This window comes from Sorghum bicolor, chromosome 4 (genome assembly GCF_000003195.3).
Source record: "Sorghum bicolor cultivar BTx623 chromosome 4, Sorghum_bicolor_NCBIv3, whole genome shotgun sequence".
Lineage (NCBI taxonomy): Eukaryota > Viridiplantae > Streptophyta > Magnoliopsida > Poales > Poaceae > Sorghum > Sorghum bicolor.
In genome coordinates this window covers 2,465,158-2,490,715 of record NC_012873.2, presented here as the reverse complement: position 1 = coordinate 2,490,715, position 25,558 = coordinate 2,465,158, and the positions used below count along the sequence as shown (strand labels likewise).

At 40.5% G+C, this 25,558-nt stretch overlaps 2 protein-coding genes across 6 annotated transcripts; both read right to left on the bottom strand.

The window, feature by feature from the left end:
* Positions 5,694 to 12,839, bottom strand: LOC8057515 (E3 ubiquitin-protein ligase MARCH1). 5 transcript variants are annotated; one of them, XM_021460351.1, is made up of 8 exons: positions 12,665 to 12,839; positions 11,057 to 11,385; positions 10,859 to 10,977; positions 10,599 to 10,745; positions 10,098 to 10,200; positions 9,178 to 9,305; positions 8,919 to 9,033; positions 5,694 to 6,163 (listed from the first exon to the last, which is right to left on the bottom strand). In XM_021460351.1, the coding sequence occupies exons 2-7, from the start codon at positions 11,331 to 11,333 to the stop codon at positions 8,941 to 8,943; spliced, it is 867 nt and encodes a 288-aa protein (XP_021316026.1). In that variant the 5' UTR covers positions 11,334 to 11,385; positions 12,665 to 12,839; the 3' UTR covers positions 5,694 to 6,163; positions 8,919 to 8,940. The 5 variants fall into 5 exon arrangements, with proteins under 5 accessions (XP_021316026.1, XP_021316025.1, XP_021316028.1 ...); XM_021460350.1 differs by having other exon boundaries at positions 12,423 to 12,838; XM_021460353.1 differs by having other exon boundaries at positions 10,859 to 10,944; positions 12,423 to 12,824.
* Positions 15,804 to 24,801, bottom strand: LOC8069931 (proline-, glutamic acid- and leucine-rich protein 1). Its single transcript, XM_002451437.2, has 13 exons — positions 24,139 to 24,801; positions 23,142 to 23,258; positions 22,229 to 22,293; positions 21,521 to 21,620; positions 21,361 to 21,432; positions 20,143 to 20,202; positions 19,857 to 19,986; positions 19,587 to 19,777; positions 19,293 to 19,477; positions 19,028 to 19,155; positions 17,894 to 18,237; positions 17,056 to 17,290; positions 15,804 to 16,775 (listed from the first exon to the last, which is right to left on the bottom strand). The coding sequence occupies exons 1-13, from the start codon at positions 24,430 to 24,432 to the stop codon at positions 16,042 to 16,044; spliced, it is 2,655 nt and encodes an 884-aa protein (XP_002451482.2). The 5' UTR covers positions 24,433 to 24,801; the 3' UTR covers positions 15,804 to 16,041.

The window sequence follows — 25,558 nt, the reverse complement described above, 5'->3', positions numbered from 1 at the left end:
GCATTTAGATAGGTGTAAACGGGCTAAACGATCGTTTAGACGAATAGTGTGTATATTTAAGGCATGCACAAATGAATCCCTCCTGATATGGTGGGTGTATAAATGGGTACATTTCTCAAGTTTTCTTCTTCTTAGTAAAGCAAATCATTCACCCATCTTTCTGCTTGATCTGGCAACCTGGCGTGCATATGTTTCTGCATTTCGTTTCTCTATAAACAAACTGCATGTTGCTTGCAGGAGGGAAACTGGGAAGCCAGCAGATATAATAGGGAATGCCCCCCCCCCCCCCCCCCCCCTGTAGAAGTAGAACAAGAACAGTGGAATTTTGTTTTTCTTGGTGGTGGTGGTATCTCTCAAGATTCTTCAGGTACTTGATGGCATGGCACCAGAGTCACTGCATTACTTAATGATATTTTACCATCACTTGGTGTGCCAAAGTTCTGCTTGTTTGTTATACTAATAAAGATGTGTGGAGGGTTGGAGAAGCCAGAGAAGATATTTTCTCCTTGTTATACTATGTACCCTAACATGAGTTACCTCTGTTCTTACACATCTGGCACTTGTAATTTACACAAAGAGTAAAGCAAAGAGCAAAGTAATCATTTTTTGTAACTAACACGCAGGAGAACTGTGTGTCATTGCAAAGAGGAAAAGAATCCCAATGCCGGTGATTGTTGCTTTTGGATCATAGTTTCACTTGAGTCCAAAGGCAGGTCCATGCAGTACACACTACACACATGAGATGAGACCTAGGGAAACCTGACAAGACATTGCTCCAAAAGCTACAATCAGTGGCCAGGAGACTATGGAATTTCATTTGCTTGTGGGGTTGTCAGGTTTTTCTCTTGGTTATATATTTGCAGAGAAATAATGTGGGGGAAAGAATACGAGTAAAGAATATATAGAATCTTTTTTTTTTGTGTAAAATGAGTCTGCACCACAAATATGACTAATAAGCCTAGAAAATATCTTACCTGGAGATGCGAAGGTTATGCAGAATAAAAACTTTTGAAAAATGATAGAATTAAGTAGCCGAATAAGACTTGGAAATTTGGAATAAAGGCCCATAGAATAAAGAGCAAAATTTATATAGCACAAAGTGCGCTAAATGTGGCATAAGACTGTTTCTTGTCAATGATAAGAATTTCTTAACAGTGTATTAGTAGCTCAGATCCTATCAAAGCATGGTGGCATGGTGATTCGTGTACACACGATCTATCAAGCGTAAATATGGCCTGAAAAGAGTTAAATATGGTCTCTTGATTCCTTATTACGGAAACCAAGGCAAAACTGTACTTGTACCCGCTTGAATACTGCTTAGGACATGGGTTATGCATGTACTAATCTGTCTGTGTGTCGCCTATGCCCATGTGGCCGGTGATGCGTGATGCTTAGCACTCATACATATGGGGGAGGCTTGGAGACAAAGGCTGCTGTGTTCATGTTCAATCACATTGCTCCGTCAGTAGTTTGTACAGGTCCCCAGATCAGATTCAGTCATTGTTAACTGAATCCTTTGAAGGACTAGAAGTTCAATTTACAAGTTGTCGAAGTGCATAATATGAAATGTGGATGTAAAAGGATTTTCTGCACTTCAATCTTCCCTTTCACAGGGAAAAGAGTTAAAAAAAAACATATCACGGAAGGTCCTCGGTAGAATTTTAATTGATTGAAAGTTGCATTTTGTTAGGTTTTTAAACTGAAACAAGCAAGGAATAAGTTGATTGAAAGATGAACCGCGCTTTATAAAGACGATCCCCCAATTAATCCCCACGTAGAACTGCACCGGATGCTGAACTGAACTCTGACGAATTTCAAACTTTTCCCACAAAAGCATAAAGCACCAAGATTAAAAATTCGCAAGACCCGAACCATTTGATTCTACCTAAGAATTGTATAGACAATTGGCAGAATCCGATTACATTTGTCTGCTTCCCTTGCATTCCATGTTGCAGGTAACCATCAGGAACAGAGAAATATGCGTGGTCGGCCGGCTTTATCCTTGTTTTTGGCTCCACCTTTTCTGCAAACGGAAAAGATAAAACCAAATAATGTGCACACTCACATGCACATTGCATCTTGCCTTTGAACCAGATGTAGCTGATACTGCATACATACTGCTCTGTAAAGCACCTATACTCCTCTCCCCACATATAAACTTACCTTGGTTGGTCTGTTACCCTCCTGTTTTTTCGCCCTTTTGTATAGTTTTGACGACGCGCTATGTGCACAAATGGAAGGTGGAAATGCGGCATTATTGCGCCGTTCCGTGGTGAAAGATGATTGCCATGGTCAGTGTGTGAAGAGGTAGGGTTTTGTTTCTAGTGTTCAAGGGGAAGGCAACCGAGTGTGTAAAAGCAAGCAGTTGCAATGCCATAAGAGTGGGGGCAATGTGCATTCATGGGGGCTGAAGGATGGGGTAGGAATTTACCTGGAAGAGCAAGTAGAAGCGACCCTCAGAGTCAGTGCTCTATTGCACTTTGCAGACATCTGGAGACCAGCCAATGAAGATCATGGCCTGTGGCTGGATGCACAAACTCAAAGACAAAAGTTACACAAACCAAGTCCTGGTTACAAGAATGCTTTTACCTTCTTGAAAGGCTGTTCATGGTATTTTCAGTAATAAAGCTAGTGTATTCAGACAACGGTCGCTCTTCACATTCTAGAAATGGAGGAATTTAGTATTTCTGGGTTGGTTGGGAGGATATGATTGCGTATAACTTTAGCTATGTTTACTCAACAATCCAAACTTTTTTTGGAGTATTTGAAGCTTCTGGGTATCCATTGGATGTGACTACCACTACCATTGCCTGATTCATATACAACAACTGGCTCGAGGCATCGGTATCAATTCACCAATTTGACTCTATTATGGCAGCATAATGCTATGCCGTGTGGTGAGGCGGCTGTTAGCTTACCCTGAAAGGATTAAAGCAATATTATCAGATTGTAAATGCGTTGTTCCATCTTTCATTCTGTTTCAGACCTTTTTGCAATCCCTTTTTCGAAGCATTTTCGATCTTGCAAGGAAAAACCAAAGGAACTTGTCTGGCTTACTTGGTTAAGAATCCTTAATCTTTTGATAGTTCTTTACTATGACACTAGGGAAACAAACACTAAGGGCACTCACAATGCAAACTCTATCATAGAGTCTAAAGTTATTTATTACCTCGAACAATGTGGGCTTGGAGTCTAAATAAGACTTGGAGTCTTATTTTTTTCTACCTCTTTCTTCAATAAATATGCTGCCACATCAGCAAAATACCATAAATAATATGTAATTAATTGTCTTGGACTCTATGATAGAGTCTTGCATTGTGAGTATCCTAACACTTTCCCCATCAATTAATTCTTTCTGATGAATATAGTTTAACTGATTAACTGCTTGCAAATAATATTTTTTATGGAGTATGGACACTACCACTCTAGATGGTTCATATGTTTCATCTGTCTCTCTTCATATCAATATGCAATACAAATAAGAAGGGGCGGAGCCATGAAGTTACTTTTTTGAATGTTGTGTGTGTGTTTGGGGTGGGGTGGGGGGGCAGTGTTAAATTTTCAAATTTTATTCGAATTTCAAAAATATTTCACATTCATAGGGGGGCCATGGGCCCCTGCCTGCCCCCCTTGTCTCCACCCCTGCAAATAAGGCCCAGGGATTGTAAAACCTAGAAAACCAAACCCACTGTTGAACTACATGACCATAAAAAAAAACTGTTGAACTACAGTGCTTGAAAGATACATGTTATTCCTCATTGAGATAAGCCTTCAACAACTCAATTGGGTGATTGAAGAGATGTACAGGTCAAAAGGAGTAACATATTGTGATATGACATATGTCATGGCTGGCTCTCGAAAATGTCAGTTTTCAATGAAATTCGTCACTTCATATCACAATCATGCATCTAGCAACGTACTTCTTGACTTTGCTGCAACCTTTTCACTCCCAGCTATAAACCAATCAAGTTTTTGTCTGTTTGTTAACCAAAGTAGTACGTGTGTATATCAATATGTTTATGGAAGAAAACTGAAGGCACATATATTGATATATATGCATCTTAAATTTGCTTGTAAATTCATTGAGTATTGTGATATATGGCACTGTAGCAAAACAGTTGGCCTTTGATTATGTGATAAGATGAACAGTGAAGAGGCAATGCTACAAAACTGTTCAGCCAGAGGGTCCCATAATCAAATGAGGAAAGCATGGGCCTAACAAAAAGCTAACTTGTTCGGCAAAATTTCAATTGGACAAGACCAGAGCTACTAAGTAGTAACTCTGCTTAGGTACCTTCTCATTGGCCATGAAGGCTGTAACTATTAGTTAACTGCGCATTTAATAACATAAATATGCAAATACTCCCACAGCTTCCAGGTCTTAATTATGGAACAAACTGAAATTCGCATTCATGAATGAATTTATTAGTGAGCTAATCAATGCCCAAATCTAGTCATAATGTCTCCACCTAATCAAAGAGTTCGAGTCCAATACTCCAACTGGGTCTATTTTTGCCATAGGACTGGACATGCCACTGTCTGTACCTCACATCCATCACCAAGCTCACGCTGTCATGCATCATCATCAGTGTCATTCAGTTACTATACGCTTGCATATCATGGAAAGTAATGGTACAATCTCTTTTTCTCTTGCCACATCCACATGGTTGCTCGCTTCCTGGCTCTTGCCACAGTCAGCTTTAGGAACACCATTAGTGGGCCTTTAACCCCCAGCAAAGGCTTGAATCTTGTCTTAGCAAGTTCAATTAACTTGGACTCGAAGTAATAAACTACCTTATTGATGTGAAAAACGAGAAAGATTCCCTTGTTTTAGTTGCGGTGAACGTGCTGATGCTGGAGCATGATAGTTTTGTCAAGAGCTAGGAAGTCAAGCAAATTTTTGGCAAACTCGGTGCAGTTGACCCAATACCTTACATAAGAAACTACAAGATTGGATCGGTGTTCATGTGTTTTGTTAGGAAACAAGAGTCAAACATAATGTTGCTTCTTCAGCAACCCAGCCAAGGTTTCCGGAAGAGTTTTAGTTCAAGGATTCATGGGATCATGGCTAATTGATAGCACTATAAATAAAGTTAGAAGAACATAACTTACAGTTGTCGTGGTGACATCATGGCATTTTCTGGAGAAAGTTCATGCAGATCCATGATGGCTATTCACACGCTTGACAGGCACTGCGGCAGCTCTGCCTGGACCTGGAATATTCTTTTAACAAGTCACCATGGTCAGTTTCACTCTCATCGTCATTTAACAGCATATATTAATTAAATCTAGAGGGAAAAAAGTACGATTACTAGTATTAATTCATAACAGGCTCCATACATATATTGGAAATTTAGGATCTTTATAGCTTTTGCAATGAGATGGTTCCACAGGAGGACTGTTGATGATCACCACCTTCAGGTGCCTGCCGTGTTATTAATAATAGTAAATAGTAATGCAAGCAAGGCAGGAGTATCCTCGTGCAAGCAGCAAGCGTGCTCCTGATTTCAGCAGCACATCCCAAGTCCCAAGGTACTAGCAACCATAGAAAATTCAGAAAAATGTACGTAACAAACAATTGAAAAAAAGATGCACCCATGTGCAGACCAAATTATGATGGCAGCAAAGTCAAGCAATCCAGCACAAGCCCACATCGATCCCATTTTCTGAAGAGCGTTGCAACACGTACAGACTTTTGAGCACCTCCAGCTCCAGGTTATATTATTTAGTTCATCGATTCGATCAAAATAATCAAAGGACAAAGGATTGCGAGTTTGGCAGTAAAGTTTTACAGGGTATGTACAACAAACGAAGCATTTGCATCTTAGCTGTTATGTGCTTAATGTGTACCTGAAGCAAGGGAGAAAAGAAATATGCTACTACTTTACAAAAATGTCCATTCAGACCATCATCCTAGCACTTCTACCATAATGTTATTATCTTGTTTGAGAGCTATCAAACCTACATTGGAATTGGAACAAAAGAATCTTCAAATGTTGCTCTTCAAATGAGCAAGTGTGTTGTGCTTCTCAAGAATTTATGGGCTACGCAAAGGCCCGTTTTGCACGTCTCCAGGTGAAGTGGACTGATAAATGTATTTCTTGCAGCATCGACCTAGGATTTGTTTCCGGTATGCTTTTCCCGATTCATCATCAATGTTTATCTGGAAAAGAATATACAAGTTAATTGAAGATTGAGTGCCTGAAAAATTTACAAGAGATCCGCACATTTTTAGGTGGTTAGGCAGTGTGACAAATGTGTGATTTCCCAACAACAGAGCATCATAACTATTCAAGACTTCTATAGATGAATCAAATGGTAATCAGGAGGCGAGAGCATTGATTCTCAAATAATTATCCCAACCCATTTTTGGTAACTTCAACAACTATGTCCATCCTTACACAGCTGTCTATGCAGTAGCAATCCAGCAGCTTGTACTGGATAACAGAGGAAGTAGTACCTCATCGTGAACCGTTGATTCAGATGCATCAACACTGTATCCCAACAACATTAAATGACATGTCTACACATAATAATTGCACCAACCATGACATGGTCCAGCTGAAATAGCTGCGAGTGAAAATAGCAGCATACACCTTTGACATGTAATTCTGTTTTAATAGTTCTTGAATGTTCACACTTATTGGACATCATTACTGCTGATACTTCAGACTACAATTTACACCAATCATCTTTGTTTCAAGGGAGTAAAAAGAAGAAAGCGAAAGGGAGGGCTATTTAGTAACCTGAACTGTGGTCAATGGAGGCACCAAAGTTCTATTGATAAACAGTGGTGAAGCTAGAGTGAATGAGAGGGGTTGCTCTTGCCTTGTGGATGCATATACATGTGCCACAGTGGGTACATATATGGTGAAAAATTAGACAAAATCATTGTTTTAACATTTTTTTAGGGGTGCATTTGCACCCCCTAATCCCAACGTGGCTTCAACTCTGCTGATAAAGACAACTCCTTGTTCAACATTTGATTTGTTGTTGCCGTAGTATTTAATTACTGTCCTTACCAGATAAATAATTGAAGTAATGGTTCTTTCTTCTTCTTCTTCTTCTTTTTTTGCAAAAACAGTATTCATTGTAAGCGTTATACATGGCCGTCATATGTAGGTTTTGCATATTTGAATTATCAGGCACTCTTTCCATGACATATTGACATACATAAAAACAGAGTATGTCTGAATCTGGGCACTAGAAGCCTCATGCCCAAGGGACTGGATCAAATTGGTTTCTGGATATGAAGATGAAAGGTGAAAGTGAAACCCAAATCTGTTGACTACATGCCACCAAGCTGAAAAGTTTTCCCTCGATATTCTATATTTCTACACCAGATTCTTCAAACCAACAGGCCTATCTTATTTCCTACCTGCAACATGCCTATGCATATTGGAGGAAATCAAGATTATTTAAATGATATTTTTGTTGAGATATTTCTAGCCCTGTGCTTCTCCTGTAAAATCTACTTCAGCTTGTTAGAACGGCTCCTTATGGCATTCAAAATTGACGGATTCAGGATGAGCAACTCAGTAAACATACATACATAACCACGGAAGGAAATTTGGAGAACCTGGGCTCCACCTCACTGCATTTTTTTGTGGTGTTAGCCTCACTCAATCATTGTTGGACTGCTGACTGTTTGGCCAATCATGGCCTTTAATCACCCTATGTGCTGCTCACTGTGTGATCGAGAAGAAAATGTGCAACACTTCATGTGTGTTCACAAGAAGTGTCTGGGTCTCAGTGCTATCCTTGGTGGGATTGCAGCAGCTAACTCAGGTTCAGATGATCTTGTTTTCACCTTGTAGTGGCGTCAAGCCTTGCAACAAGTCCCTAAACAGCAGCGCAAGGGCTTTTAATTCATTGGCCGTGTTGGAGGAATGGTAGATATGGAAACAGAGGATTGGTTTGCATCTTTGAGGGTGTATCACCTAATTTTAGCATTGTCATGCAAGGCACTGGAGATGAGGATAAAATGTGGTGTGCTGGGTGGGTGGGAAGAGGGGGCACAGGCCTTAGTAGCATATGGCCGTGAGTGTTTTGTTTGGTTGATGGTTGTAATATAGTTTTGTTCGGTGCGCCCTTATGTATAGCTCACCCAAATGGAGAAGGGACTGCACAAGTCTTCTTAGACTTAAGACTCATTTTCTCCTCCTTAATAATAATGGCACACAGTTCTGCTGCATGTTCGAGGAAAAAATGCATTCCTAGTACAAACAAACAAGTGTTGTGTCCCTCAAGTTACTTCAATCCAGATGTCACATGCATGGTCCAATGGATAGTGCTCTGCAAAAAAGTTATTGGATCCAAGGAAAACCACAGGTGACCTGGGTGCCATTGGTAACACATGGAATCCTCAGAACACCACCCCTAAGCTTTGTGTCCAGTCCATAGAATAACCACAGTGGAGCTTTTGCTTCATAGTTCATAAACACTACTAACCTCTTCCTTTATCTATTTTTCATTTTTTTTCTCAACCAAAAAACGTTTGTCCATTGACTGTTTTACCCTTGGCTCGAACATAATACCCACCTGACTGAACTCATCACACACTGATGCAGATATGACTGGGTGCCTGGGAGCCCATTATGTATGCCTATGACCATGGATGTGCAAAGGAAAGGACACGAGAAGTACTCCAGATTTTAGGAACCATGAAGATATTCACGAATCATGGTGGGTGACAATTTAGGCAACACAATCAAACAAAACTGTAGAAGTTAACCAATTGTGCAGGCTTAAGAAAAAACTTGAATAAGAAACATTTCCCACTTCAAATTGATTACTGTTGTTTGAGAACTTTAGTACACTTCCACCTACATGCTAAAAAGAGATACTTTTCTATAGAAGTAAATAACAAGAGACCAGGTAAGTAAATATTTTAAAGAAATAAGAGCAAAATTTCATACCTGGTGTTATATGCAGCTATGTTCAATATAGTCCTAATATCTTCAACTCTGTAACATGGTTAGGATCAAGGTCTGGCACTTGGTCAGCTCCTTCAAGATCCTCTACAATATACTCCTGACAGCATCGGTAATTCGGAATAACAAATGTCAAGCAGAATATTTAATACAGGTTTTATGGGCTAAATGAGAAGACAATAAACTATAAGGAGAAAAGATAAGTCAATCCAACTTGCTGAATTTTCCTCTTGCTTTCACAAACCTTGGTTAACTCTTGCTTTGCAAGAACATGGTAATGCCGCTCAGTTATCCTCTGTCCACATATTATAGCAATGAAGAACCCATACAGCAAACCAACCAAAACAATAGCCAGTGCTGCAATTTGAACAACTTTTCAAACATTAATCTTTTTCCTTGACAAGCATTTCATGTGAACTACAGGTAAAATTTCAAATTCATGTAAACATACAGCAGTTGACAAGGTAAAGATGCATATCAGTGCTTCTATGATCAAATTTGTTCAGTTATAATCCAAGTAGATGACAACAAAGGAGAGACATATAGCATTGCATTCTCAACCAGTCTGCCAGAGCTATAGCTATGTGCCTTGCATACTTTTCAAATGACTTAACCTATACATCACTGGTTTATCTTGAGCACATAAAATTTCTGTGTTAACTATGTCCACCTGCAATTATGAACTGCCAAAAAAGATCCATAACTAGGTTGGTATGCAATTTGTGGAATCATACAAGATAGTGTCCATGATTACACTAGTAATACTGTGTAACCATAAAACATTAACATGAAACAGAACGAATGATCCTTTATCTTTAAGGTTCAAAGATGCTATATCATGAACTACACCAAGATAGTACATGTACACAGTCCTCACTTCTCACAATGGGTAAGAGACATAAGGCAACATTAATTACAAATCATATCCAATAGTAGCTACTAGCTACATGAAACATATGGCATTGAAAATTGAATCTAAATCAGCATTAAGCAGTTCCAGTTCCAGTAAAACAGATTACTGAAGTATTGGTTGATTGGTTCTCATTCAGCTTCAAAGTAAAGCAGCTGTTCAGAAAATTTCCCAAACTAAAGTTGAGACCAAAATACAATATGCACACAATAGATCTGTAGATGTCACTATGAAAAATCATTAAATTAACTTACTCGCCATGGCATAAAAAGCATATGGGTGCTCTTCATAACCAAACATTTCTCGCAGTTCATCTCCATAAACTCTGTAAACCACCATACCCATGAAAGCAACTACCTAAAAGACAATAAGAAAAAACAAGATTATAAGAGCGAAAAAAGATGTATATAAGTGCGCAGTTCACTATGAACATCCAGGCCTCTTTCTTGATCTGTAAAATACTGTGTGTTGGTCTCCCATGATGTAATCATAAAGAATACCATGTTTTTGCTCAAAGTAACCCACAAGGATGAAAGGGAAAGGAGATGAACAGACCACACTGCAAATAGTTTGGACCATGCATGATGCTCATTTTTAAATAATGCGGAAAACAGAAAAATTAATATGTATTTCTAGCTGCAGCTAAATCAATGAAATCTAGAAAAGAAAGAGAAAAGATGATGCACCTCAAAATAATATTAATACAGAATCACTGGATCTGTTGCAAGTATCTATAAAAGGTGTGAGTATCTTACAAGTTGCACAATAAAGAAGATCAATGTGTGATCCCTGACAACCAAAAGTTGAAACTTCAATCTTAACCACCATCGATCTGGAGGAACATTTGCACGAAGAAAGAATGCAGCTCGACATTCAGTGCAATGTGAAAATGCAAAACCTTCCTGGGTGATGTGTTACAAACATACTAGGTTAGAGCCAACTAGACTAATAATGATGATTAGAAAGTGTCTTTAAGTCTGTGCCGTGTAGAGAATAGATGCTCTAGAATCCAGACCTTTGTTGATCTCCAGTTATCAAGACAGGACCTATGGACATACTTCTGTGTTCCCTTGCAACGGCAGGGCGCAATCAAGTCATCACCTACTCCAAGCGGGTATGCAACAAAACAAACAACTGAATATTAAAAAATAACAAGGCATTTCAAATTCCTTAACAACTGTCTAAGAAAAGTTCTAATAGTCATGGAGTAAACCTTCATTATCAAGGCAAATCCGGCACTGAGGAACGTCTTGGATAACAAGGTGAGTTTCTTCATTGGCATCAACATTTTCATTGTCATCATCAACACTAACTGGCTTGATTTCAGATGAGGCTAGATGCTCTGTTGATCTCTCTATCAGGTTTAGTTGTGAACTTGTTGGCTGCGAATCCAACACTTCTGCGTGATCACAGTGGGGCACAGACTGCATTGTTTCTTCTGTTTGAGTGCCATGAGAAGCCAACTGCATGATAAACAACACCCAAATCATAGCCAGACATCACCAAGCAAGCATTTTGCCAGGCATTTGAATAAACCAGGTCCTGCAAGATGATAAATGGCAGGTAAGTCATGTACCAATAAGTAGCATGTGCTGAAAGGTTAAAACAGATAAACTACAGGTTAAATAAATCAACACCATGTAAAAAATCAAGCCAATTAGAAGAAGATGCACGGAATTTATCATGATGATTTTAAGTATGGCTAACTGAAACCTAAAGTTTGGTCGGTAATCAGGGGCTCAGGACTATCGCAATCAGTCTCTAAGATATGGAGATGATAAGCTATATATTCAATAACCTAGTATATGTTAACCACTTAATCAGAGCAAGGATTAGCCCTCATGCTTTGATCACCTAGTTTTTTCAACGTTTATTGAGTAAAACCATTAGGTTTCAACTGGTTTTGCGTTACTTGGTTTCAGATTCGATGTCTGATTGTTCCATCTGCTTTACTTCGAAAGGTTTTGGGTTACATGGTTTCATATTTGATGCCTGATTGCTCCATCTACTTTACTGGAGTTGACAGGTAAAGCAGCTGTATGGTCCCATCCTATGTTGGGAGCCTGTTACTGTTGTTCATAGTTTTGATTTGACACGGATTAACCAATTCAGCTGGATTCAGCGCACTAGATTTTGTCAGCCACAACTAGAAAATGCTGCAAAGTTAGCTGCTACACGGGGACCAGTGACCAAGGCGAGTGTCACCTCAACCCAGCCAGCATCAATGGATGGAACCAGGAAAAGGAGGAGGGAATCAAATTCCAACAGTATATCTGCTCGAAGCCTCGAACCAAGTATCACCACCATATCTAAAACCCCACAAAACCCCCACGGCTCCAGATACCCATATCCCAGTTACCCTATGGCTGCCAAAGTAGCCCTTACTGTCCCGATTCCCCCGCTACCAATGATGCGGCGCCAATCCCAAGCCTTCTTCAACTGCTGGGTCATGCGCATGGGTGGGTCGAAGCGCCCTCCGGGTCAGGGATGACTACCGAACCGAGGAGCAGGACGCGAATCGGCGACCCTAGACACGCCGCGGCCGCGCGAGAGGACGGAAGAGGCGCGAGCGTGCGTACCTCGTGCGCCCACGCACTGCAATGGGGGCGGGGTGGAGGAATCAAGCGGAGGAGGCGCGGCGGAGATCTGAGCGCCGGGGCGAAGGTGACGAATAAGCGGAGTAGCGAGCGGGACAGACGGGAGAGGAGACGGTTGGCCGGCCGGAGGTATGGACGGGTGCGGCCGGCGGGGGGCGGCGGCGTCAGCTGTCTTGTTCTGGAAGGGAGGGATCGAGACCGGAGACTTGGAGACGAATGGGGACCTGCTGGAAGATTTGGGAATGGAAAGGGTTGGTTGGCTTGTCCTGTTGCTCGTCTTGTTCCCTTCTCCTTCTCCCTCCGCGGAGTTCGCGCCTCTGCATTGACCTTGACGCCTTCGGTTTTGGCTTTGGGCTTTGGCACGAAGCACACAGGATCCCAAGCTCTGTGCAGCTGCAGCGTTGAAGTCGTTAACCGGTGCAGTTCAGGTAGGCTACACCCAAGTTTGGTGTTAGGAGAGGGATAGGAATAGGATTAGTGACTACTGACTAAGGCCTCTTGTTTAGTTGGAGAAAAATTTTAGCTTTGGCTACTCTCGTTTGTATTTAGTAATTATTGTTTAATCATAGACTAACTAGATTTAAAAAAAAATTCTCGCAAATTACAAACAAACTGTGTAATTAGTTATTTTCTTTATTTATATTTAATGCTCTATGCATACGTCTAGAGATTCGATATGACGGAAAAATTTTTTAAAAAAAATTGGTAACTAAACAAGACCTAACCAGATGCAATCATACAAGTTGCTTTAATCTTGATTGTATAATATTTTATATGTATTCTTGTGCAAATGGGTGTTTTGTCTATACTTTATGCTAAATATAAAATATGTTAGAATCACTTTTAATTTACGAATATATACACACATCGAATCAAGATCCCAATCTAAAGACATGTCAAACAAGTCTAACATAAATAGAGAAATAAAGTGGCCTAGCCTTTGATAAATAGAGCTTGCGTCGCCATATATAGTCCAAACCATGAAAATAGTCATTTGTACATCATCTACGAGGGTATGGTTATTATTGTGCTCTTTTTATATAAACTTTGTCAGGTTTAATTTTCGTTGTCATGTAAATGGTGGATGGACAAGATGAATAAGTTGGTCGAGGTGAAATTAAATGTTAGAGTTTTAATTAAGCATATGGCTACATTGATAATTTTGTCCTTTTCTTTGAAACTGACTCGCCTCTTGAGATGCAAGATAAATCAAGATATACAAATGCAAAAGTGCATAAAAAATAGTACAAGTACTTTCAGAGTGCATTGCTCTTTGCTAGATCGTTTATAATCATGTGATCAATGTTAGGAAAGTTGTCGACTATATTAAAAAAAACAGATTCAGCTATACAACTGAGCAACAATGGCCCTAAGAGAGTTAAGCAGCAACAACAAGCTAGGCTAACAACTAAAAGCAATCAACCATAGCCTAGTTAGATTGGGACCTCAACATGCACCAAACACCATCACTCGCCAAAGCTCTATACCACTCCACTCAAAACAACTTATCTCTACAACCGCGGTCATGCCACAAGCACCATCCACCATCAGTTGCTTACCACGCTGCACTCACCATTGCTCTAATCAGCCCGTCAAGGCAAAAAGCCATCATCACCACTTGCGTCATTATCATCGAAGTCCCATGCCGTGCTAGTCATTGTCGCGTAAGACTAGACACCGTAGTCTGTTGCAAATCATGTTATTTTCACGCCATCAACTCTGCTTACACCACCTAGCAACATTGTCCTACACCAAACTAACCTTTACGATATAAGGTCTATAGATGGCCATCGGGCCGTGCCGACCCGGCCCGGTGGCCCGGCGTGCCGTGCCGTGCCGTGCCTGCCCCGGGCCGCACCGTGCCGTCGTGCCGGCCGGGCCGTGCCATCACCGTGCCTCGTGCCGGGGGTATGGCCCAAGGCACGGCCCGTGGGCCATCGGGCCGGCCCGAAGGCACGGCGGGCCACCGGGCCAAGGTCGTGCCAGGCTAGTAGTAGGTCTATTTTTTTTTGTTTAGAATTAGCAGGCTACATTTTTTAACAGACCAATTAGGATGGGTGGATGGACCAACAGACTTACATTTTCTTTTTTTTTAAAATTAAAAAGTTATATTTTTTACTAGGCTATTAAGCATCGGGCCGTCGGGCCGTGCCTGAGCCGTGCCACGGGCCACGGTGGCGGCCCAGGCACGGCCCGGTGCCTCGGACCGTGCCGTGCCGGGCCCGATAGTTGTCGGGCCGTGCCGTGCTCGGGCCGGGCCAAAATGCCGTGCCGCGAGCCGGGCCAACGGGCCACGGGCTGCATGGCCAACTATAATAAGGTCTAGTCACCACAGTCCCCTGCAAAGCCATCAAGCTGATACGTGAGCAACAGCCTCTGACAACGCCAAGTCATCCTTATCCCTAAGGTTTTGCCTCCTACAACAACAACCAAGATGCCTTGTCAAAGAAAACAAAAATGTCACACGGAGCCTCTAAGTGCCAATAGAAGACCACCTTGCCACGCAAGTCACTCAGCAAAGCCTCCTTGACACGCAATTTCACGGACACCCATGGGGCACAGTCCTGCCATACACCACTGACATCCACACCTCGACTCCACAACCTGGCCTCCACTCAGCTCGACAAATCCACTGAGACCATAGACATCACCAATGTGCACAAACGTTGTAATTGCCTATACATCAGGCTCTGCAACTGCAATTGCAATCATCTCTGTTCTAAGTATCACTTTGTGAAACAAATTCCTGAATCTCCAGCTCCTAATCAACACTAATTGGGCTTATCTTAACTGCATGACATGAGAATTGAAGAAGCCAGTGCACGCAATGAACGTACTAAACCAGTGCAAGGGGAGCAAGGATGGACCTCATCCATCACCTCTTCTTGGGACGAGCTCGCTGCAGGTTCCTGCCCTGCTCCTGTGTCAACACCACACCAACCATGCAGGTTCCTGCTCTGCTTCTTGGAGGCGAAACCATCGTCCGTCGAAGCCGTAAGCAGTAGCCCTGCAACGACACAGACTCAGGTGTCGGACGCGCCAGCACCTATTTACTCACAAGTTAGGATGCCATCTTTAACTTGATTTGTTGCTATAATTGCTCATGGTGAATGGTTATTTGGCAAATTCAGTTTTGTTAATTGAGAGAAAATGAATCTGCAGTCATCGCTTCTAGTATTTGTGAAGTGAATAATGCTGATCTTAAGAAGGCTAAACTGTAATGTTATTTTTGTGAGATAAGTACTCTTATTTTGTTTGATCTTTATTCCAGTCGCCGAAATATTTTTGTTTCATCTATTCCAGTTTTTTGACTTTCCTGTAAATCAGGTCAGAGCAATTTTTTTTGGTAAAACTAAGGTCAAATGCAAGAAAAATATTGCTCCTTCTCTATCTATCAATGGGCAGTGTTCAAGTAACTGCGTCCCACTAGGAACTACAAATATTGCATCATCTGTCAGTCGGCAGTGCCGTACAATTTGCTCAAAACAAAATAGCGGATCACAAAATTTTCATTGGCATGTCAAAAATGACAACCATTGTCATTAGTCTACAAAAAGTGGATCAAGCCATACAGAAGTTACAAAACGAATTGTTATGAAACCTAGTCAGAATCAGGGTCCCCGTCGACAATATCTGGCAACGAGTCTTCAGATTCTGACTCAATTCCAGACTCCGAACCAAACAATTCCACGAAGCTGGTTGAACGGGGATGGTGGCTCGAACCAACACCTGGAGTAGCAGAAGGTTCACCTGAAGTTCCCAGCATGCTGCTGGATGGCAGATGGACAGCTGCTGGGCTTTTGTTCTCATGAGGACTAACCTGCTCATGCTTACGTGAATCAAAATTTGTTGTGCACTCTGGAGAGGCACCAACATTGGAGATCGATGGATTCTCCACTGTGTTTGGCTTTGCAGTTTCGTCTGCAGCTGCATCAACCATCTTGACATCACTCTTGGTGGATGTTGGTGCATCTTGTGCTGCATCTGTGATTCTGGGTGGGTCAACTTTAGGATCTTCTGCTTTGGAATTGAGCTGCTTTCCAACCTCCACCAGCATGACATCTGTACTTACTCCTGCAGCACTATCGTTCACTGGAACCTCTGCTGGTTCATCGTTGTTGGATGTCAGCCAATCATCGTACATGTCTTCAACCTCCATTGCTTGAGGCTGATCCCCGAATCGTGAAATCTGGTATGTTCCAGCACCAAAAACTGTATTTCCCTGTGAAGGAACTGTTCTTTCTAGAGAAAGGGCTCGAGGGTGGACAAGGACATCCAAAGCAAGCAAAGCACGTGAACAAAACTCTGCAAGCTTAGTGCCTATCTCTAGCTTCCCTGTGATGAACAAATGATACAAATTATTATTACATATGGGGGGTATTTAGAAGCCCACAATCCAAACCAAACAGCAAGCTTACGTCCAAAATAAATATAGTTGCTAATTGTTTTTTGATCGAGAACTGTGCATTGGGTACATTCCTGTCAGTCAAATATTTTTTCAGTGCCATACCAATTGCAGTTAAACCTTTGTTCAACTAACTGCATGTGCTGATTATAAACCAAAATTTAAATAACCCATCCAAAATCCAATAAATAGCATGCTGAAAGATATTACCTTTTCTGAAGAGTTCAATTCCTTTGGCTAAGTAAGGAGGACGGGCATGAGGAGAAGAAAGAAAAGATGCCAGCAGGCCCTTAAACGAAGCAAGTTGAAGGTCTGATATGCTTGGCTCCCCAAATGTGGAGGGCTTTTGCTCATAACTTCCTCCCATGTTGCAAGCACTTCTAGCCACATTAATTAAGAGCACATCCACTTCTGACCTCCAGCGATCCATCCGCAATGAACCTCCCTGCTTGGTGATAAGTTGATAATGTCATAAAAATATATCTATAATCTGAATTCACATACTAAGTAGATATATTGATCAAAACAACAATATATATGCTGGTTGCACAACCAATTCATATAGCGTGAGTGCAATTTCTTCATGTTCACCATGAAAAGTCAAGGTAAGTTTGGTACTTCTTCCTCCGTAGAATATAATCATTAAAAAATAGTTGTAGCTACTATTTCAGCTATGGTCTGGAGATACTTATCTATGAGCATCAAGAATTCTGTTTCCATACATAAAGTGTACAGCACAATGTTGTACCGATTTGCTTCAAAAATAACTTTTATCCATTGAAACTTGCAAAATAGGTTATCCATTATCCAATTTGGTTCATTGCTTGAATCTTACAACAAGAGGTGTATATATGGTGTGATAAACTTTGAACCTTCTTTATGAAGGGAAAAAAAGCTGTTTTCAATGAGCTTCCCAAAGTCATTTTTGCTATAATTGTATCCAGACCAATATGAGAACAGGATTCAAACAACAAATATCTGGCAAACAGAAAACAAAAGACATGCAGAAATAAGAGGATAATAAGAAACAAGTTGGATTTAAGCGCACCACATTCAGAAGAATTTCCAATGTTTCAAGTGCAGCTATTTTGACAGAAAGTGGAGTTGATACTCTAAGATCTCCTATACTTTCAGGGGCCACTCCCTTTGATGCAATTGGTATGGAAGAACCTTTTCTTTTCCTTGGGCTGACTGCTACTTTCTCTGAACCTGATATGGTTGAGTTTTGCATCTGTGGTTCTAGCTTCCTCTTCTTCGAATAAATTTTCGATGATGATTCATTTGTCAATTGTGATGGATTTGTGTTGATTACAGTCATGTCACTTCCACCATCATCATTCAGATCAGCAATTGCATTGCTGACTATTGCCTCAAGCAGGTGCAGAGATGTCCCTGATAAAAATAGACCATTTGTGCAGAGATGTCACTTCCACCCAACAGGAGTTTGACTAAAAAACAAAACCAAGAATATATGTACCAAACATATGGAATCTCAAGCATGGAGTGAACTGATCCTAATGTAATATCAATGTAGAGTTAAGCATAAAGAATCTCAATTTCCAATAAAAAATTATAAAGTGAATCGATCCTGATGGGGTATCAATGGAAAGTAAAACATAGGCCCTGTTTGGATGTGAAATATTGGAAAAATACTACAGTTTTATAAAATACTTTGGTTTTCCAAATCTTTTAGTTTTTGAAACCATGATATTGTCAAAACTGCAGTTTTTTTGGAGTTTTAGAAACTCCACTTGAGACCTCTTTTCTACACTACAAAAGTCAAGGAGGTGAACAGTGGTTAAACACTACCAAAAATTGGGACCTAGACCCTCAAAAAAAAATTTGGGACCTACATACAAGATATACACTCCCCACCCTTATCAATGCTTGAAGCAAAAAAGTTATAACAAGTAAAAGTCATTACAAATTTACTAACTTAACCTGCTGAAGATATTTCAAGGTTATGTTTTCAACATTCAAAACGATTGAAGGAACTTTGTTACTAATATTGCCAATTTAAAAGATCAGGCATTCAAAGTACAACTCTGCCTAATATGCTATAACAGTATTACTATGACAAAGGCGAAACTACACTGATAATAAATTATAATCAGTTGTACTATTTCCAAAGCTACAATCATAACTGCAAAGTAATATATAAAATAAATAAAGAATGACCTACCAGCACCCATGGAGGTCAGCAACAGCTGCAGAATGCTATAAGCTTTTGTCCTCAAAGTAGGCAGTTTTGCTATTTTGAAGTACTCTGTTATAAGGCGTATGATACTAGCACCATGAGGTAAGAGTTGGCTGCAGGATGATAGACTAAGGTCAGATTTTTCTATCTTAGGTCAGATTCAAACATTAATATGAAAATTCTATAGATGTCCAATTGTTTGTTCCAAAACTAGTGACAGCTAACTAGTCTAATTGAAAATGCCAGTTACCTTCGCATTCCTTTAATAGTTGCATTGAGCAAATCCAAGAAACTTGAATGTAGCGATGGAAGCTCAAAACAAATAAGCTCTTGATGCAATGAAGTTGTAGAAGGGAACAACTTATTATGCAATGATCCATCAACTAACAGCACTCTTCGCATCAAAGCCATCAAAGCATGAATTGGAACATTGACCTGTTTGCCAATAAAAGAGGACTTAGTAATTAGAATAAATTAATTTGGACCTTACACTAGTAAGTTATGAGCATTAGGTAATAAACAGAAATGTTCTGATTTTGACAACCTGAACTGGATAATAACTAGTCAGCATCACACTGCAGCAATGTGTAAGAGCTGAAATGGTAGGAACAGTGAAGACACGAAATTTCTTCATGACATGCACATTGCCTCCAGGCATTACTTCATCTCCCAATGTTGGTAGAGGATCAGCTCCAGGTGGAACTAGCAGCAGCATAATATCATGGCCTTTCTTTTCTACAACAGTAGAATGGTTAAAAATTAGCCAGAAATCGTAGAACTGAAACAATATTAGCAGCAAACTGCTATATTATACCTTCTTCAAGCCCAATGAAAGCATCATTCAAAAGATTGTTTATCACAATCAATATCCTCCGAATCATCAGTGACCAACTGTCCTCGGACACTCGGACAGAAGGTAACAATGCTAAGGTTCTCGCAAATTTCTGGAGCGTTGGAACAGTATATGTAAGATATGAAAAATTCTTAACAAGGATCAAGAAAGAAAAGGAAAGAAAAAAGAGACATGACGTGCATAGGCAAATGTGTGCTCACTGTTGAATTCTCATTACACAGATAAAACTCAAGGCAGCACTCCTCACCTCAGATGGTTTTACATTGATTCCTGTACTCATAATCTTTGCTGCAATAGCAGATTCAACCTGAAATTTGCAAATGTAAGCACAAAACTACAAGAACAGAACAGTTAGGGTGATAGAAATACTATGTACAGATACTATCATGTTTACTTCTATGGACACAAGCAAAGACTTCTGAAAAACTGCATTGTATATTTGGGAACTTGGGGGATTTGGGGAATAGAAACTTAAATAGCAGTCAACATGCATGGAAAACATGTGTGGCACAGCTCTGTTAATGACAGGACCTGTGCCATTTTCCCTCTTCCTTTTAAATTTAGGATTTTTTTCCAGAGGGGGCGTGTGGGAAAAATCACAAAACACTTCAATCCCCACTCAAAATTTGCATTTCCAATATTACAAAAATAACAAGCAGCTGAAAAAAATATCTAGAGCTCTTAATAGCTGTTCGATTCTGCAATCCATATACTGAGAAGATAATCAACAAACTTGTATCAAATTCCAACTTCTACAATACAATCCTAGCAGGAACAAAAACAAAAAGCTATGAACAGCTAAACTTTTCTTTCTATGTTACTCCGTAAGAACCTTCCTTTTTCTCCCTGGGCAATAAGTACTACTGTCATGGGCCTAAACATGGCCCAAGGTGGTGGCCATAGCAAGGCTGCACCCTGGCCGCGTGCCTGGGGGTGGTGGGGGGGGGGGGGGGCGGGGGGGGGATCTACCTCCAGCCGACCGGGTCCCTCCCCCAAGGAGTCTGGGCCTGACTAGAATTAGAGATAGGAATAGGATAAGAAAAAAATCAGTTTAGGAAAGATTGTTTAGGGAAATGAGAGTCCAAATCTATAAGGACTCTACCTCTAGGTTGCTAGTTTTATGTCAAGTCTTAGGGAGTATAAATAAAGGGGTCATGTACTCGTAATATTAAAGAAAGAATTTGAGGATTCAATCCAAAAGTTCCCTAGCTCTTCAACTCTCCCACTGTCCACCTCCTGCGCCTCACTCTCCGTCTGTGCCGGTGCCGCCACCCTGTTCTGTGCCGCTGCTGGCCACCCTAGCCACAGGCAACCACAGGTCGTCGCCAAGTCCCTGCTCCTCAGTCCTCACCCTCCGACCTCCTTCCACTACAATATAGGCTTACCACCCCAACTAATATAAGCCCATCATAACTACATATTAACCCAGAATAGGAAATGATTAGAAAATAAAAATAAGATGTACCTTACTGTAGTGCCGGTTTACAGAGGATGGGTACAATTTAATAACCGTCCTCAGCAAATCAATTGCTTCGTCCTGCAGAAAGAGAAATAATTACACATATTACAATTGAGTGGTTGAGCACAAATATATAAGCCATAAGAATGAAAAGAGTAGACCATACAGCTACTAGAGCATTTTCGTTTAAAAGCCGCAGCACCGGTTCAACAACCCTTCCAGCAAAGGATGATCCCTCTTTCTTTAAGTTCAAAAACTTAGCCAATCTAATCAGAAAACGAATTATGTGGCTTTCAGTGCAAATAAAATAGACAAGCAGAACAAAACACATTAAGTATAAAATTTTAGTGTTTCAAGCAATCAATACCGCAATACAAAACTGATATACCTCTACAATTTAGAAAGAATGACACATAAATCATTATTAGTCAAATGCAAACATGGAACTTGAAATTTGGAACTTTCCTGAAGATTGGAAATTCAATTCACAGATATTCTTCTTACTGCAGGATAGTGTGCAGTCATGTCATTAGTTCAAGTTACTTAGCTACTTCAGAACTAATTATACGGTGTATTAGAAAACTACTAAACAGAGCAATACAGGGTAAACTTAAAATAGTTCTGAAAAAATAATCGACTTGAACGCAATAGTCCACTTTGACAACCAAGGAGAAGTAGAAAAAGAATAAACAGTAAAAAGGTTAAATTCAGACATCAGAACCATATGCAAATTCCTTGCGAACACTAAGAAACTTTATCAAGTGGTGGTTCAAATGATAAAATAACAATCGAAGTTTAATTGCATAACGATTAAACATAGACAATCCAAAGATATGCTTGGCAGCTTAAATAACAATAATCTTCCATTAGTTACCTTACAAATAAATCAGACATGGAAGTACAGGAAATAACAATAACATGTTGAGAGCTGGACGATTCCTGCAGAATGGAAAGGAGAATACATAAGTATAACATTAATGTGTGACTGACGACGATTCAGATATATATATGATGATGTTTAAATTTAAATAAACAACCCATGTCTCAAGGAGCTAAGGTTCGAGGAGAATGTCGATAGATCAAATCCAGAGAAAGATAATTTCTCTACTTTTTCATTCATAAGTCCACTTAGATGGCCTAATCAGCAATAAGGTACTAGGAGCCTCCCTGCTGCCTGCCTAGCACCTAGTACCTTCTGAAACCACTGATTTCTTTTTGGAGTACACTCATCTTATTATTTCATTGCATAACACCACTGTTAGGACAGATAAAGGTAGCTGGTACTATAAAAAGTCACAGCTGAAATACAGACTGGAAAAAAAGGTAAAAAGAAAAGGAAAATATTGCCATAACTCATACTGCTTGTCGAAGACTATTCATTCTAGGATGATTTACTGTTTCTCAAAGAAGGTTTTCATAGCAGTAAAAAGAACCACTTTAGCAAAATACAACTGAAAAAAATGCAGATCACTTCAATTACCTCCTAAAGACACAGTATCAGTTTCATGGTATATCCTCCTACAGAAGTTTTTAGCAAGCATTTGAAAGATGTTAAATACATCTTTGACTAAATAATGGGATTGCCTAGAAATTGAAATGGCATTTTTTCCCTCGAATATGCAGAGAGCTGTGCATCAATGCAAGGAGAAAAACATATAAGAATACAATGCAGACACACAACAGCAATGAATAAAAAGAAAAGGCAAAACTAACTTCTGAGGATATTATAAGTTATAAATTTGTGAACATACATTCTACATAAATTGCACGAAAGTAATATGCATCACCTGCAAATTACCCAGAATCTTCTCAAACCAAATGGAGTGCAATTCTGCAAATCGCTCATTTCTGCACTCTTGGAAAGTCACACCCAGCAAGGAAGTACCCAACCAACAACTGTATGTCTAATGAATTGCCAAACAGAAAGGCAAGCATATTAGTAAAATGTGAAGGTAACAAGGGCATAGCTATAGATCAACATATACTATTTTCAGACATAACTTGCAGTAAAAAAAAGCAAAAGGACAATATATGCAAATAAATGAAGTTAAGCAATATAAACAGCATTTACCTTCTAAATGTTTCTGACATTCAATTTTAGTGGTAATTTTAGTAACAGAGAAGTGAAAAGTAGAAACTTCACAGATTGGTAATTCTATTGATTTAGCAGCATCGGCCTAAAATGACACTAATTAAATAGTATGATAGCATAAATGAAACACAGCCGCATGATCAAACTAACAGAGGGCTGAGATGGAATGTGTCACATATAGGCACTAATAGGTGTGGAATGGGTTGTCTGAAATGTCATAGCACAATCAAAGAAATGTAGAGACAAACCAGACCAAATCTTCTTTTTTTTCAATTTCAAAATACAAAATGCCAAATACAGTAGGGTACATCCTTAAGCGGGAGTTTTTATTCTACACACAACACATTTAAACTAAAATACAGTCCTTCTGAACTACCTATTCAGTAAACTGTGGACTGTGGTAGGAGCCATTCTCATTGGTGTCCTCAAATTTCAAATTGAAGCAGAGGAACCCTTGATTTCGCTTAATAATACAAACAAATATGTATAAAGCTAATTCCATCTGGCTGCAATTCATGACCATGACGTTTAAACTACTTCCATCACACCATCCTAGGGAATTTCTCTACAGAAGACAATCACCACACACTAAACAGCGGCAAGCATATACCCATGGAAGAAGAGGCAAATTTCATTTATCATCAAGAGTCAAGACAGAGGGCAGAGGAGGGATCACAGAACCACCACCATACCGAGTCGCTCTCCACCAGCGCCACGACACGCTCGACCCAGGCGTCGACGGCGGCGCGCCACGCCTCGGCGAGCTTCGGGTTCGCCGGAGGCGTGCCGCGGCCCGGGAGAGCCTCCGTGAGCAGGCCGTGGGTGCGGACCGCCTCTAAGATGGAGGCGACCTCCGTCGGCGAGAGCTCAGCGGCGCCGCCAGGCTGCGGAAGGCGCTCGGTGACCACCGCGCGGAGCAGCCGCGGCTTCAGCCACGGGTCGTTCACGTCGCCCAGAAAACCTCCGCCGCCGGAGCCTCCCGCCATCGGGGGCCCTCTCTAGGCTGGTAGGTTCGCGCTGGCTGGCGGCCGCAGTTTGTACCGGGGGTAGGGGCTGGGAGCGACGGCGGACGGTACTGGGGAAAGGAGGTTTGTAGGGTTTTAGGTTGAGAAGAATATATTGGGTGACGTTAACAGCTGCCCTCAAACTCAAAGTGCAGGGGCGTCCCGGACTCCGGCAGCATGGCGTCCCGGCTCCTCGACAAGGATGAGGGGCGGCGGTGTTCACAGGCTCGATTTCATCTTGGCACTGTGCCCTGAGCTTGCTCCAGAGGTGGCGGCGCCCTAGGGTTTCGGCAGAGCGAGAGATTTTTGGGAGGGACGGGAGGGGAGCGGACGAGACAAGAAACGGAAAACGCAGAGGTGCGAGCGACGATTTTGGTCGGGCGGCACCGCGCCAGGCCGCCAGCCCCCAGTGGGGAATTCCCAGTGGCATTTCCATGCACCACAAAACTCAAAATATTTTCAAGAATCTTTCACCATATATATAAAATATTAAATATATATATATATATATATATAATTATGTATATAATTTATCTGCAATTTGTAAGATAAATTTTTTAAACCTAGTTAATTTATGGTTAGACAAAAATTATCAAATAAAAATGCTACAGTGCCTAAAAACTTTTCACCTCCTCAACTAAGGCTTGTTTAGTTGGGCAAAATTGTTGGCTTAGCACTTTCGTTTGTATTTGATAATTATTGTGTAATCATAGACTAACTAGGTTCAAAAGATTTGCCTCGCAAACTACAGGCAAACTATACAATTAGTTATTTTTTATCTATATTTAATGTTCCATGGATGTGTTCAAAGATTTGATGTCATGAAAAATCTTGAAATTTTTTGGAACTAAACAAGGGCCTAATTTCCTTACCACTGTTGTTGGCTTATGGTCTGGAAAAATGTACGGTAGGGTTATTTGGTAATTTTCTAATCATGTCGTACGTGCTTGCAGGGTGATGACCATTCTGTCACTGTCATAATTAAATTTCTTATAAGCCTCGTAAACTTGAAATATGCGTAAGTGCTTAGCTTACGATTCAAAATTATATTTTCTCTCTTTTTTATTAAAACTAGCAAATGTGACACGTACGTATTTCTAAAAACTAT

Coding starts and splice junctions, on each gene's coding strand:
- LOC8069931 (XM_002451437.2), bottom strand. CDS start 24,432: ATGGCGGGAGGCTCCGGCGGCGGAGGTTTTCTGGGCGACGTGAACGAC. Junction 21,433..21,520: donor ACGAAAATGCTCTAGTAGCT/GTATGGTCTACT, acceptor CTCTTTCTGCAG/GACGAAGCAATTGATTTGCT. Junction 19,478..19,586: donor CTAGTTATTATCCAGTTCAG/GTTGTCAAAATC, acceptor ATTGGCAAACAG/GTCAATGTTCCAATTCATGC.
- LOC8057515 (XM_021460351.1), bottom strand. CDS start 11,333: ATGATTTGGGTGTTGTTTATCATGCAGTTGGCTTCTCATGGCACTCAA. Junction 10,746..10,858: donor ATAACTGGAGATCAACAAAG/GTCTGGATTCTA, acceptor CACATCACCCAG/GAAGGTTTTGCATTTTCACA. Junction 9,306..10,097: donor TGCTTTTTATGCCATGGCGA/GTAAGTTAATTT, acceptor ATGTTTGAAAAG/TTGTTCAAATTGCAGCACTG.